Below are 14,917 nucleotides of genomic sequence, written 5' to 3'. Positions count from 1 at the left end.
CCCTGTTCTATTAAACAGAATTCAATAAGGGGGCAAATGTTTTTGGACACCTTGTGGCGTGAGCTCATTACTGTGCAACAGCAGATTGCTCCGGGCTGCCTTAGATAAGCTTCGCGTGAATCTTTAAACCAAACAATGCAATGATTTATGGGTATTCAGTGTCTGCTGGTGTACATCGTTTGTGCACTATTTATTGCAATGCATTCTGGGATTGTTACAGTACACTGTAACAGAATGGCGAAACCCCAAATGAGTGCACTATGTAGTGCATAGGGCACAGATTTGGACACGGCTACAGTGTACCCTCTGTTTTCAAAGAGCTGCAAGGCTAAAGGAAGCTTATGGTTACCATTTAGCATTGTGCAAACTGCATTCCTAAACGGCCACCCGCTCGCATCAAATTATGTCGAGTTGTAAAGTAATCTCATACACTTGCTCGGGCCACGAGAGGTCCCGCGGAACAAGGTGCTGTCCCTATGACCAGAGTATCGCTAGTTCGAATCCTGGTTATGCTGCTAGCCATCGGCCATCCGAGAGAGCACAGTTGGCCTTGCTCTCTCTAGGGTGGTTGATGGCACTTTCTCCCCACATCACTTTAGTGTAATTTACTGGAGTCTGCTGGCGGATGCTTCAGAGTCGGGTACACAGATGAGCGCGTTGTTTGCCCGGTGACGTTGCATTGGAGGCAGGTCGGAAAAAGAGGCGATGGCTTCACCCTCCCAATGTTGGGAGCATTACAGTGTTATTTGGGGGAGAACGTGTATGGGTTGGGTAACTGGCGGTCCAACTTCTGAGAAAAATCTGAGATAAAACTTTAAAAATACACTTTTGAACATACTGTAAACATACTACCTAAGAAAATGGGCAAAAATATGTTCTTTTGAGGTCTGTAGCTTCAGCTGTTTCTATATAAAAGCTTCCATAACTTCTTCACTCTATCAGTCTCCAGTGCAACAGTACAGAAGCAAACGTCACGCACCCTAGACTTGGCTAATGGACTGTGTTGGGCGTGGGAGGAAAAATTACATCTACGTTTGTCTTTATGCTTTTCCAGACACGGTCAACCCCCCCCACACACTCGTGTTTCTCGCAGAGGCTTGTCATGCACTTGTGGTGGTCGGTCATGTGAACGTTATTGCCGTGTTTTTACAGGGAAAGTTGTAGACTAGAACTAAAAGAATGTTCTTTAGGCAGGGTACGGGGTATGGGGTCAGCAGGCAGCACTTTGAGGAAAACCTCATCTGCTGAACAGGGAGACGTCCTGGAATTTTATTTTTATCAGATCTTGCTTTGGAGGATTTACATCCTGCATGTGCTGAAGGCGGTGTACGGGCAGACAAAACCACCAAAAAATGACAGTCTTCCAGATAAAGAATGCAAGCATGGCTTGTGTGTGTGTGTGTGTGTGGTGGGGGGGGGGTGTTGTGAGAACAGTACAGCGGGGGCAGTGGACTTTGGGAACAGAACATTTTTCTTGGGAACATGTTTCTTAATTGGTTACATGAGGAGCTTTGAGCTTTGACTTTCAGCACAAAGTGAGAAGTTTGTGATATAACTGGAGCTGTTGAGGCATGTGTGGGTTTGTGTGACCTGACTTTGTTGAAAAACAGGAGTAACCATTAGCTTCGGGAGTAACCTACAAACTCTGGTGCCCTTATTGCAAATTCCTTTGTTTTGTTTTTTTTCCCTGAAATTTCTTTTCTTTTTGCCAAATTTATCTAAATTCCCATTTTCACTAAGTGCTTAATTAGGAACACCGTACTAATACTGGGCTTCATTTTGCTGTCAAAACAGCCTCAGTTATTTGTGCCACGGATTATATGGAGGTCATGTTGACGTTGACGTTGACCTGAATGACGTTCACGAAATTCCTGCAGATTCTTCAGCAGCCCTTCAATGCTGTGAACCTCCTGATGTACTTCGTCCCAAAGGTGTTCTATTGGATTCAAATACGGTGACTGGGAACCACCGACATGTTCATGAAACCAGTTTGAGATTACTTTTGTTTTTTGGGATGGTGCATGATGATGCTGGATATAGCCGTTATAGAGAAGTGTCTTTTTGTAGCCACTGTCTGGATGAGGACCCAAACATGTTGGGAAAATAGAATGGGTCAGGAATGACTCAAGAACCAGCAGGGCAGAGGCCTTCCATGAACTGGAACCTGCTGGAAAATCGGCATCACAAGTGAGTTTTACATATTCAGAGGAGTGATCAAGTATCCATCCAGAATTCTGACATTAAGCAGATTTACAGTTGAGATGTTACATCAATTAGACTTGATATGTTACTTCCTTAAGTAGAATCCAACCCAGCCTTACCCAAAACCTAACCCAAACCCTGGTTCTAATCCTAACCTTAACCTCATTACAAAACCTAATCCTAACCATCATCCTGGCCCAAATCCTAACCTCAACCCAAAACCTAATCCTATCCATAACCCAAAACCTAATCCTAACCAATATTCTGGCCCTAATCCTAACCTTAACCCAAAGCCTAATCCTAACCAATATTCTGGCCCTAATCCTAACCTTAACCCAAAGCCTAATCCTAACCATCATCCGGGTCCTAAACCTAACCTCAACCCAAAACCTAATCCTATCCATAACCCAAAACCTAATCCTATCCATCCTCCTGGCCCTAATCCTAACCAACATTCTGGCCCTAATCCTAAACTCAACCCAAAACTTAATCCTAACCAACATCCGGGTCCTAATCCTAACCTCATCCCAAAACTTAATCCTAACCTCAACCCAACACCTAATCCTAACCAACATCCAGGTCCTAATCCTAACCTCAACCCAAAACCTAATCCTAACCATCATCCGGGTCCTAATCCTAACCTTAACCCAAAACCTAATCCTAACCATCATCCGGGTCCTAATCCTAACCTTAACCCAAAGCCTAATCCTAACCATTAACCTGGCTCTAATCCAAACCTCAACCCAAAACCTAATCCTATCCATCATCCGGGTCCTAATCCTAACCTTAATTTAAAACCTAATCTTATTCATCATCCTGGTCCTAATCCTAACCTTAACCCAAAACCTAATCCTAACCATCATTCTGGCCCTAATCCTAACCTCAACCCAAAACCTAATCCTATCCATCATCCGGGTCCTAATCCTAACCTCAACCCAAAACCTAATCCTAACAACTCCAAACAATTCTTGTTTTAACTAATTGAAGATGTGTGGTACTACACTCGTATCTGCACTTTCCACCACAACTGTATATATCATCTCATCTCCGGAAATGGAACTAAAATGTACACAATATTGACAAAAATATTGGGACACCTGCTGATTCATTGTTTCTTCTTCTTCAAAAAAAAACAAGGGTGTTAAAAATAAGCGTATACTACTTTTGTTTTCTTTGTCTCTACTGTCCAGGGGAAGCTTTCTATTAGATTTAGGAACGTTGCTGTGAGAATTTGATTGCATTCAGCGACAAGAGCGTTGGTGAGGATCATCCAACATCCTGAAATCACCCCACCTCATTCCAAAAGTATTGGACAGAGCACCATCGTTCCAGAGAATTGCTCCACTGCTCAATTCTGGGGGCTTTATACCCCTCTAGCCCACACCTGGCATTAGGCATAGTGCCAGTATGTTTGTATTTATCTGAAGATTGTCCTATTCTATTGGCAGTACTTCTCTACAGGGACTAGACAAGCTGTGTGTGTGCATTTGCACATCTGTGTCAGCAATGGGTGTAACTTAAGTAGCTGAATGCGTTCATTAGAAGAGATGTCCACAAACATTTGAACACATAGTGTATGTGTGTGCTTATTATTCCTTATTCCTGCACATTAACACTGTTCACCACACTCTCTCTCTCTCACACACACACACACACACACACACACACACACACACTCAGAATACAGGGGTATCTTCTTATCAAAACTCATCCCACCTTCTCCTGTCTCTCCTCTGCTGGTTGGAAATTTCCATAGACCAATCCTGGTCGCTTATTTGGGCTGTATGTTTGTGATCGAGAGAGAGGGAGAGGGAGAAGTGGTGGGGGTGGTTGGAGGTTGGGTATTTGGGTGGGTGTGCGTTGTTCCCTTTCTGTCCATCTTGCACATTGACTGTTTGTTTGAAAGGACCTGCACTGGACGGACTAACGCTGGCCTAGCATGTTTCTGCTGCAGGTGCCAGTGAGAACGGTAGAGAGCTGAATCAGCGTGCTGATTTAATCATTAACTAAAGCTTGGATCCAAATGCCTTTTCTGCCTGCCTGATAGCAGGCCGCTTATATTTCTGTCCTCTCTCGCTAGTGTCTCTTTGTTTTAGAGGTAATCTGGGCTGTCCAGGTTTAGTGTCTAAGGTTTTGTCTGGCTGGGCTTTCGAAGGTTAACGTTTAAGCTCATTTTTTAACTTCAACAGAGACCCATCCTACAAACATGCAGAGGCTGATGGATTTAGGTTCATTGTAGACGTCGCTGATCTGTAACTGCCGTCGTGTGTTAATGTACTTCATTTATTTAAGTTGCTAGTTAGTTTTTGTTGTGGATAGGAAGGTGTTAATGAGATTTTTTGGTTGTTGGTCAGTCAGTGTTGAATCGTACTACATTGCTGTCCAACATCATCTGAGATTTAAGTTAACAATTTGCCTTTCAGTGTAATTCGTGTTTGGTCTCTTCTGCAGTATCAGGTGAATAGTGACTGATTGGCTCCTGCAGGAATCTGAAGCTTTTGCTCATGAGTAAACTCCAGTATAGTCAGCTGTGGCTTAGGTGCTTTTGGCCATGGATCATATTTATTTATTAATTAATTTATTTGTTTTTCAGTTTGTTTGGTTTCTGTGGCACAATGGAAAAACGTGCTTTCTGCAGTATGCTTATTTATTTATTTATTTTAATTCTTTCTTTTATTTACAACTGTTTCTAATTAAAAGTGTGTACATCTGGAGATATGATAGGTAAGAGGTTCTGTGATACTGTAAACAAGGTCATATCTTTTTTTGTTTGTTTGTTTGTTTGTTTTTAGGAAACTGTCGTAATGTCACACAAACCAGCATATGCATAAAATCTGAGTAAAAGAAAAGTTATTCAAGTGTATCAGTATTTTCTTACACCCCAGTCATAACCTAAACACGGAAACGTAAAACTTCTATTTAAAGAGGGGAAAGAATGTTTGTTAATGTAACAAGTCATTTTATTCCAAGTCAATTTGTCATTAAATTACAACAGAAATTAAATTCTGCTGACGTTTTCAAGCAAGGGTAAAAAAAAAAAAACACTTTTGGTAAGATTTAATTGCAATAAATGTAATTACAATTTAATGCTGACTCTGAAAATCAGTTTAAGATTATTAAAATTTTTCTCATGTTAGTCGATGTGTTATGTTATGTTAGTCAATGAACCACCAGAAACAGCAAAACCTACCGTAACTGTTGTCTAATCATATTTAAGACTGGTTCATATCTATTGCAGATGATTCAGTCAGTTTGGCCTCAAGTCCACGGTAGGTAGCAGAAGCCTTTAATGAACACTGGTAGGAAGGTTTGCATTGACATCGCTGCTGGAACACGGCCACCTTTCGTCAGACTGTCAAACCATTCTGCAACATGGCTGCGTTTATTAGGGAAAACGACCAAACCAGGACTGAAACATGCGATTATCTGCTGAAGTTAAAGGCAGTCGGACTCGACAGCGATCCATCCAATTTACTAAACAACCAGTGGTTCATGGACAGCGGTGTGTAGCCAGGAACGTCCAGCTAACTGAGGTTCAAATCACACACGTTTTGAGGCTAAAGCCTCATATCTGAGAGCACGCAATCGGGTGAATGTTCTTAGGAGTGTTTTCTATGGTTTTCAGGATCAGGTAGAAGACTGGTTCATCCAGGTTTGCTTGCTTTCCCTTTTACTTGAACTTCACAACTACAGTGGACTTGTTTTTCCCCACCTGTTGAGCTCCCACATGTTTCAGTGTCTGGATTCCAGTTGTTTCTGCAAACTTCAGCCATCCACTAGTTTCTCTGCTCTTTTTAGCTTTCAGTAGTCTGTGAAAGGATAGCTCTGAATTCTTCCTGAATCTGTATGTACATTTACATTTACATTTAAGGTATTTAGCAGACGCTCTTATCCAGAGTGAATTACAAAAGTGCTTTGCTATTTACCCAAGAAAACCTCAGCTAGTTTAAATAGACTAATAATTCAAAGATACCTTTAAGTTTAGACACTACTAAACACAAGTCAGTAAGGTGACCATAGTACTCTGCTATTTGCCCAAGTATTCACTGAAGAGGTGGATCTTCAGTCTGCGTTTGAAGACAGCGAGCGACTCGGCCATTTGGACACCCAGGGGAAGCTCGTTCCACCACCTCGGTGCCAGGACAGTAAAAAGCCTGGACGCTCGTCTTCCGTGGATTTTGAGGGATGGCGGGTCAAGACGAGCTGTACTTGAAGCTCAAAGGGCTCTTGGTGCAGATCAGCTTTTGACCATTGCCATCAAGTACGGAGGGGGTTGGTCCATTCTGGGCTTTGTAGGCCAGCGTTAGGGTCTTGAATCTGATGCAGGCAGCAGCTACAGGAAGCCAGTGAAGAGAACGCAGCAGCAAAGTGACATGGCTGAATTTAGGAATGTTGAAGACGACCCGTGCCGCTGCATTCTGGATATGCTGCAGGGGCCTGGTGGTGCGCAGAGGAAGACCACCCAGAAAAGAGTTGTACAGTCAGTCACGCAGCATTGACACTGAACACTAACGCTGCCACTCATTCTTCATCTTTTTGCCGCTTCATGGGCGTGGCCTCAGGGACTCCATGTGGCTTATTAAAATCAAAATTAGCTCAGACTAGAATGACATGGTCATTTATAGTCCGCTGAACTGTGATTTGAGAAGTGTGGTCTATTGAAGAGTGCCGTGTGGTGTTTAGTGCAGTATCCTGAGTTTGGTTTGCTCTTCTCTTCACCAGGTGCAGCAGTGTGAGGGCGTCAATAACCAAAGCTACGTGTGTGAGTCGGGCCACTGCTGCGGAGAGTCCCAGTGCTGCAGTTACTACTATGAACTGTGGTGTAAGTAATTCATTCTAGTGCAAAATGCCGTCAACAAACGGAGGTTTTTATGATAAGAGTACTGCAGTTAATATGATTTAATGGGAGTCTAGAATAACTGGATTACCTTTACATGGAGAGGTGGGGTCATTTCACCACAGGGTAAGGGTCGGTGTAGTGCAGTTGGTAACAACATTGACCTCCCCCTAAGCTTTGGGTTCTCTACAGAACTTTTGTTGTGCAGATTATTAAAGGCTGGGTATCTAACACTTCCCCACTGAGTTTTATGTCCATCGCACACTAAACAACTAGGGATCATCCACTACACGACTTCAACCTGCTGCTGAACCTAAGCAAACACGTCCCAAACCACGCATGCCGCAGATTTGCACCACCACCCAAAGTGTGGCTCCTCTTATTGTAAGATCTTCTTGATCTGAGCACAGGATTAATATGACCTGGGGTTGATTTTATGGGTTGTGTTATGGTGGGTAAAAGCTGCCAGAATTTCTAAGGGTGTGTTTATACTTGCAGTTCGGTTCCTTTGGTCCAGACCAAGCAAGAAAATGATGCATTGTTAGATTTTAGTCCTGGTTTGTTTTGCGTTCATGCTGACATATTTGCAGTCTAACCAAAAGGGAAGAAAAGGTGACGTATGATGCACATATGACAGGAGGCTGCATATAGAGGAGGTGGGTGTGTTACAGGTTCAGCGCGATCCACACAATAACTAGCGGAGAAAAAAAGAAATCAGAAAAAACTGAAAAATCGAACCACTGGATCCATAAACCATTCCTATTAAATCACATCGTCTTGATATCTGTATTGTTTTTATATATGTAATGTACATATGCTAATTTAATTTATTAAACACACTAATGTTTTAATTTATTTAAGTACATTAAAGCTGTGAAATGTATCGTTACTGTGGCTGCATCCCAACGCCCACATGTCTTTACTTCATTGAGGCAACTTCACTAATAAATGCAGCTCTGATGGTCACTAGTGTGTGAGTTGGGTCACAGGGGACAGCGGAGACCCCGCTAAACTAAAGTGTCAGACAGAAGAAGTTGAAGCACAAAAACGTGGGCAGGTATGCACAGAGACTCACCCATGATGACCCATGATACTCGTTTGCATATTTCAGACGAAGCGCACCTGAGTTTGTTTGGAAGCGAACTGAGACCCTCTTTGTCAGGCTTACTCTACGCTTACTCTACCAAACCGCACTAACATGGCAATCACACCAGGTTTCGTTTTAATCGAACCAGAGCTGACAAATCTAAACACATCCTGGTACCCTGGTAAGATACCCTGGTAATAAATACATCAAACTAATCTAGGTCCACACCAAGGTCACGGAGTAACAGAATTTGTGGATCAGACTTTCCATGTTGGAGGCTTTTTAGTAGAAGTCATGTTTGTTGTCTCAGGAGGTCCCATAAAACATCTTCTGTATAACGGTGATGTACATGTTAACAGCCTTATTTTCAGCCTATGATGCAAGACAACAAAACTAAAGACCACATAAGATGTCCATGTTGCCATGCATCATGTGCAGTGTATCATGTATAAAGTCTTCAGGAGCTAAATGGCTTCATTATTTATGGTATTTATGAAGACCCTGAGAACCACTGTCTGTGTGGTGAAACAAAACTGTTAAGCTGCGTAGCTTGGACTCACCAGGGATATTAGATTCATATGATCTATATGTTGCTTGTGTTATGGTAAGGGCGGTGTGTCTGTCTGTTTGACAGGGTTCTGGCTGGTATGGGCCATCATCTTTATCTTGAGCTGCTGCTGTGTGTGTCACCACCGCCGCACCAAGCACAGACTGCAGCAGCAGCAGCGGCAGCACGAGATCAACCTCATCGCCTACAGAGAGGCTCACAACTACACCTCACCTCCATTCTACTTCCGTAAGAATCTCTGCCTTCCATTTCCGTGGTTTTGACTTGATGACCTCCTACTGACACATTTACCGGAACCTCCGAGCCTGTTCACAGCCGGTCATTGCTGCTACAGCCGTGCCTTCATTACATAACAGGGTTCATGCCCCAGTTTTCAGAGTACACAGGCCATTATTTTACACCGGTGTTGCAACACTGAAACGTCAAACTCTCCAGCTACCAGTGGTGGACGAAGTACACAAACCAAGTACTTGAGATTAAGTAGAGATACCCAAAGTAAAATATTACTCCACATAAAAGGCATTTGCCTTTTAAATGTACTAAGGAGCGTTTTATCATAGTTTTGCTTTGTGTTCTCTGTTTAAACTTCAGACATCAGACCTCTGTGAGAACAATCTTGGCACGCCCAAATATTCTAATGAATGTGCCTGTCTGACAGCCCTCTTATCACTGGTGAGCAAAATTTGTTTTAGGTTACCATGACACACAGCCTTAAGACGGAAAAGCTGAGATTATTTTAGGTTCTGATCTCTGTAACAGAGTTACCAACCCATATATAGATACAAGCTTGAGCAGCTACCCCACGCGCCTTGGAATTCCTCCCATCCGACACCTGTCTCCTCTCCGCCTCTACATGCTGTGCCAGTAGGGCGGCAGATCGGCCCGGCTATGGTTCTGCATCAGGACCTCCTGGCACCCAGGCGCTACATTCTGCGGTAAAGCGGAGAGGCAACAGACAACTGGGCACATGGTTAAGCCACTACCCCAGTTATTAGACTTTGGGAAAACATTTATAAGACATGCTTTGTGCATTTATATTGGGGGCCCTAATTAGAAAAAAACAAAAGATTAAGTTTAGGTTTCCAGGTATTAATGTATAATGACCATATAATGATCATTTTTGGCTTAATTCATTTATTTTAGGTGAAAAGACTCTACAGTCAGTCTTGCTACACCAATCTTTAAATAGCATTCCTTTCATTTGTCTGACAGTAATATCTGTTAAAATGATCATAAGCACAAAACACTGCAGGCAAACAATTTGCATTGATTCTTCAAAAGACTACTACTTCAAACAATTCGATCAGATAATGCACACATAATCCAAAAGGAACTACAGATTTATTCACTATACATTAAAAGATCTATTCATTTTCACCTTTATTATTCCATACCTATAGGCCAGTTATGTGGAAATCACTAATAGCACAATACACACTTTGTAACCACCCTGTTTTGCAAATTGCACGTCATGGCTATTATACAACATGCTAGTTTGAACCATTTTTAACAACCTAGGACTGAAAACTGAACTTTTTATGGAAATCCGTGCATGGAAAAATATGTATGGTATCCAGAGGACCCTAAATAGATACACTTGTTAATTTTGTGATGCAAATTCATTAATTTAATATTTATTTAGTGTTTTAGTATAATCTTACCTAATGTTATTATAATGTAAATTAAATTCTTAGCTGTAATAAACCCACAAACAGACCTAGCACTGCCAACAAATATATAATTTGGTAACTGGTAACTTTACAGGACTGCATAACTCTTCTATTCATATAACCAGGTAATAATTTGTATGGTAAGTTACGTGTGCAGTGTATAGCAGTAAAATCATGTTGAGTAAACCATATCATGCAGCCTCTAATCTGTGTGAAAGAAAAACCTCAACCCAGAGGGGCTTGTCATGTGACATTGCAGGAATGTGTTTTTCATCACCCCCCCCCCCTCCCCCTCCTCCTCTACTGCATTTTGATTCAGCGGACCTCGCCTAGAACAGGAGGTCTGTAGCCTTATGCTCAGCCAAGCCCCTCTAGCAGTGCGGCTGTTTGTTTTCGGATCGATCGGCCCACTCTGAACGTCCTGTAACCCTTTGGCCTCCCACCTGTTTTCCCTGGCAACGCATCAGGGAAGACTCCCAAAACCAAAGGAGAAACACACACGGCAACTTGAGCCTCTGTCAATGTTGATGCTGCGGACTGCCTTGCTTGTTGTACGTGTGCTGCCTCCTCTTTCTTAAGGCTCGGTGAGCCGGACTAAAAATCACTCATTTTTGGAATTTGTGATTAGTGTATCTAATTTCTAAGTTCCATGATTTGGAATTGTTAAAAAGGTGTCCTCTGGTTTAGCAGGGTGTAGTAATGTGGATTTACATGTGTGTATCCACAGTTCACACTGGATCTGACTCTGTTTAGTCCTCTTGTTGAGCCAACAGGGAATGATGTCTGTTCTAACTCAGTATTGTGATGACTGATAATACACCCTCCTTTCTGCCTCTTTCAGGATTTCTACCAAACTACCTTCTCCCAGAGTATGAAGAGGTGATGAATCGTCCTGCCACCCCACCTCCTCCTTACAGTGCCTTAAACGGTGGTCCCACAGCCTGTACCCCCACAGACCAGCAGGAGGCAAACTGCCCATCCAGACAAGCCACTCCAGCACCCCCCACATCAGAAACATGTTGCTCTAGAACCAACATTGAGGAGTTCCACAGCTCCGGAGTGGGACCATACCACCATAAAGATGACGGCAAGGCCCAGACCCTGGAGGACACGCCCTGCGTGGAAAATCAGGACGTGGGCAGGAAAGTTCAACTGAGGGAGGCTGAGGAAAAGGAGCGGACTGCTGGGAGACACCGTCACTTCACTGGGGACTCGGGGATCGAGGTGTGTGTTTGTGGGAGAGGCCTGGAGAACCGTGAGCTCAAGGAATTGGAAGGTCTGTTGAGTGAGGAAGGCCAAGACGACCCGCTGGATTTTTGCGAGGGGTGTGGCCTCCGTTCCTACGAGGACGAGGAGCAAAGGGCGGAGCATGGAGCCTCACTTCTCTCCCAGCTACACCCGGTATGTCTAAATTTGCATACCATTAATGAACAGGATGGACCTCATCAAGGTGATGCCCAAGGTGAGTCCCAAAGCTGAGATTGATGGTACCGAATGAAGAGGTCTTGAAGAGACCGAGACTTCATAGAAGTACAGGCCTGCCAGACAGAACATGTGCTGGAGAGAGGAACTTGCAAGAGATGGGACTCGCTTGAGAGGAGAACGTGCAAGAGATGGGACTTTCTGGAGAAATGCTTTTAGAGAGCAGACTCCCTAGACACTCGCACAAACTGGGTTGTGTCTATGCTCTCTCTTTATTTAAACGGTCTCTCTATGTGTAAGCATACTGCCAATCAGACTTGTGACATACACCAATCAGCCATAACATTAGTACCACTGATGGGTGAAGTGATAAACGAGGATTCTTCTCATCTACAGTGCCATCTATCAAGGGGTGGGATATATTAGCATAGATAAGCATACAAATATGGGTCTAGGCTGGTCTTGTGGGGTTTTTCTCGGATGTAGTGGTCAGTACCTACCAAAAGTGGTCCAAAGAAAGTACAACCAATGAACCGGCAACAGGGTCATGGATGCCCCAGCCTCACAACTTGCAGGATTTACAGGATCTCCTTCAGAGGTCGTGTGGAGTCCATGCCTCGAAGGGTCAGGTCTGATCTGGCGGCAAAATGGGAACCTACTCAATATTAGGCAGGTGGCGCTAATGTTGTGGCTGAATGGAATGTCTGTTGGCAGTCTTATGACATTTCTGATTTCTTAATGACAGCTTTGGCTGAAACCACTTCAGCAGTCTTAAAATATCAAAGTTGTAACCTGAGGGGTGCCGGTGCACGTCTTTCTACGTTGATTTCTGTATGGAATTTATTGTCGCCCAGGATCCATGATGATGGGTAATGTTTCTTTGTCCAATAATACCAAACATCTATAAGAATATAGTGGCTTAGACCTGAGCTAATGGTACGACTCAGGTGAGATCATACAGTACCGTTCATACCAAGGTGTCAGTAAAACTGTGTTTAATGTGCCTTACTAAAGTAATATGGTATATCGTAAATGTAAGATATCGTGCAGATGTTTGTTCATTTCAGTACAGGAAAAACCAGCATTACTATGGATATCAGCACGTGATAAATTAGCACAGGTAAATCCAGTAATATGACATTTGCTCAAACTAAGACTTTATTAGGGCTAGTTTTATCATGTCAGACCCAACTTACAATAGCTCAGTGATGACATTAATGCATTTATGGCAAGGCTGCTTTAATTCAATGTAAAGCAGTGCTCCAGCATTTTCAAGCTAATCTTTATCTGCAGTACCTGCCAGTGGGCTTCTGTTATAAACAGAGCCTCTTTTACACTAACACAGATCGAGATTGGGGAAAAAAACAAGGGCGTATTCCTTCAATCAAAGTAAAGATAAATGAGTAAAGCAAAGCAAAGTGCCTTGATGGGTGTTCCAGCTGTTTTGCACATGTGAATTCTACTGAATTCTCACTGGTTCTCACACACACACATTAAAAATCAAGCTATTTTCTTCATGCTTAGCAATTAAATTGTATTTAATGTTTTTTGGAGCAGTCTGTGTTAAAGTAACAGTGTGATTGTTTTTGTCTGATAAAGACTCTCAGCCAGTTGAATGTAACCTGTAACTAAAACCAAAAATACTTATCCCAAAAAGATATTAAAGTATTTAAACCTCAGTGCCTTTGAGTGATCTTCCCTCTTATTGGAACAGATTTTGTAGCTGTGAATTACGTTAAATATCTAATTATCTCTTAGTCAGTAGGGCCTGGGGCGCTGCATGCGAGGGGTCAGCCGGCACACCAACCGGCACATCCTACAGCAGCCAGCACATTTCTGGGCTGCTGGGTGTGAGTCTGCACATCCTAAAGCAGCCAACAAAGATTGATCAGAGCCATTGCACAAACACTGGGCAGAGACAATTCACCAAATTACAGATACAAACCACTAACCAGAGAAGTTGGCCAAGGAGAACAGCAGCAGTTGTGAGAGTTGTAAGTAAAGTGTTGTCCTAAAGCAGCCGGTACACCATCCACCACATTGTTAAGAAAAACAGTGGGTGATGAGACTTTTCGCGTGAGGGAGTTTGGTTATTGCTGCTGAACTTCCTTTTGTAAATGTTGGTTTATGTGCATCTCCCCTGTTTTTCACTTTTTGACTTAATCTGAATCTGGCAGTTGTTCTTTACATTTAATTAAAATTCCATAGTGAATGGACCAATAGAAATGCTTCAAAATAACTTGGAATAAAATTTGTTAACTTTAACTTTAAACAGGAGTTAATGTATGTAAAGTTAAAATATGAATCTCAGAGAGTGAAATACCTGACTAAATATACAGATAATTTTGGGTTTAATGTCTATTAATAGAATATAAAAAACCACATATGTAGGAAATGGCAAAAATAGCATTTGTCCTTGAGCGCGCTTCGTTAAAAACGCGTACAAATGCGCACCAAGCGCTGAAAACCCAACAGCTTCACAATATCATACAAAAATAAATACAAAAATAATCTGATTAGTGGTGATTAATAGCTGTTCTCAATTGTAAATCCATAGTTTGACACCTCTGCAACATCAGTTTAAATAGTAAGTTAATATCCTAAATTAAAAAAAAAAAACGCATGCACCAGAAAAATAAGTACAGACATACTGCATTGAAATTAAAGTATTAGTGTGTTTAAAAAATAAAAACCTGCAGTGAGCCAAGTGAAGTGATAGTAAATTAAAAGTCAATAAAAACTAAAATAAAACTAAATGCACTGAACAGCCAGTGAAGTCGTATTTTTATGGGTATTATATGTAGTGTAAAGTGTTTTTATTTTTTTATTTTTTATTTTTTTAATTTATTTATTATTTTTTTATTTAATCAAAGGTACATACATAACTACAAATGACAAGCTAGGGGGTGCAAAATATACCACAATATACCACAAAAAAAGCCATACAATGAGAAACTTCAAACAGTGAGGCTCAGAGATGTGGTGTGAGGTGATTCCAGCAGTTCTCCAGTTTTTTACTGAAGTCGTTTTACAGGTGGACACGAGTTTACAGGATGTGACGTATCTCACGACCATTTATCTTTTCCGTATGTTTTTTTAATGAAATTTTTTTTCATTATTTTTTCAGCTCA

General features: G+C 42.1%; 1 protein-coding gene across 1 annotated transcript in view; it reads left to right on the top strand.

Moving 5' to 3' along the window:
* Positions 1-13,465, top strand: part of wbp1lb (WW domain binding protein 1-like b) — a 19,016-nt gene extending 5,551 nt beyond the window's left edge. The window contains exons 2-4 of the mRNA XM_072657765.1: positions 6,925-7,024; positions 8,761-8,922; positions 11,206-13,465. Of these exons, the coding sequence (XP_072513866.1) occupies positions 6,925-7,024; positions 8,761-8,922; positions 11,206-11,843 (900 nt within the window). The 3' untranslated portion in view covers positions 11,844-13,465. The remainder of the gene's footprint in view (positions 1-6,924; positions 7,025-8,760; positions 8,923-11,205) is intronic.
* The last annotated feature ends 1,452 nt before the right edge of the window (positions 13,466-14,917 follow it).

This window comes from Salminus brasiliensis, chromosome 15 (assembly GCF_030463535.1).
Source record: "Salminus brasiliensis chromosome 15, fSalBra1.hap2, whole genome shotgun sequence".
NCBI classification, from domain to species: Eukaryota; Metazoa; Chordata; class Actinopteri; order Characiformes; family Bryconidae; genus Salminus; species Salminus brasiliensis.
Note: the sequence above shows the minus strand (reverse complement) of the source record. Positions and strands in the feature narration are given on the sequence as shown.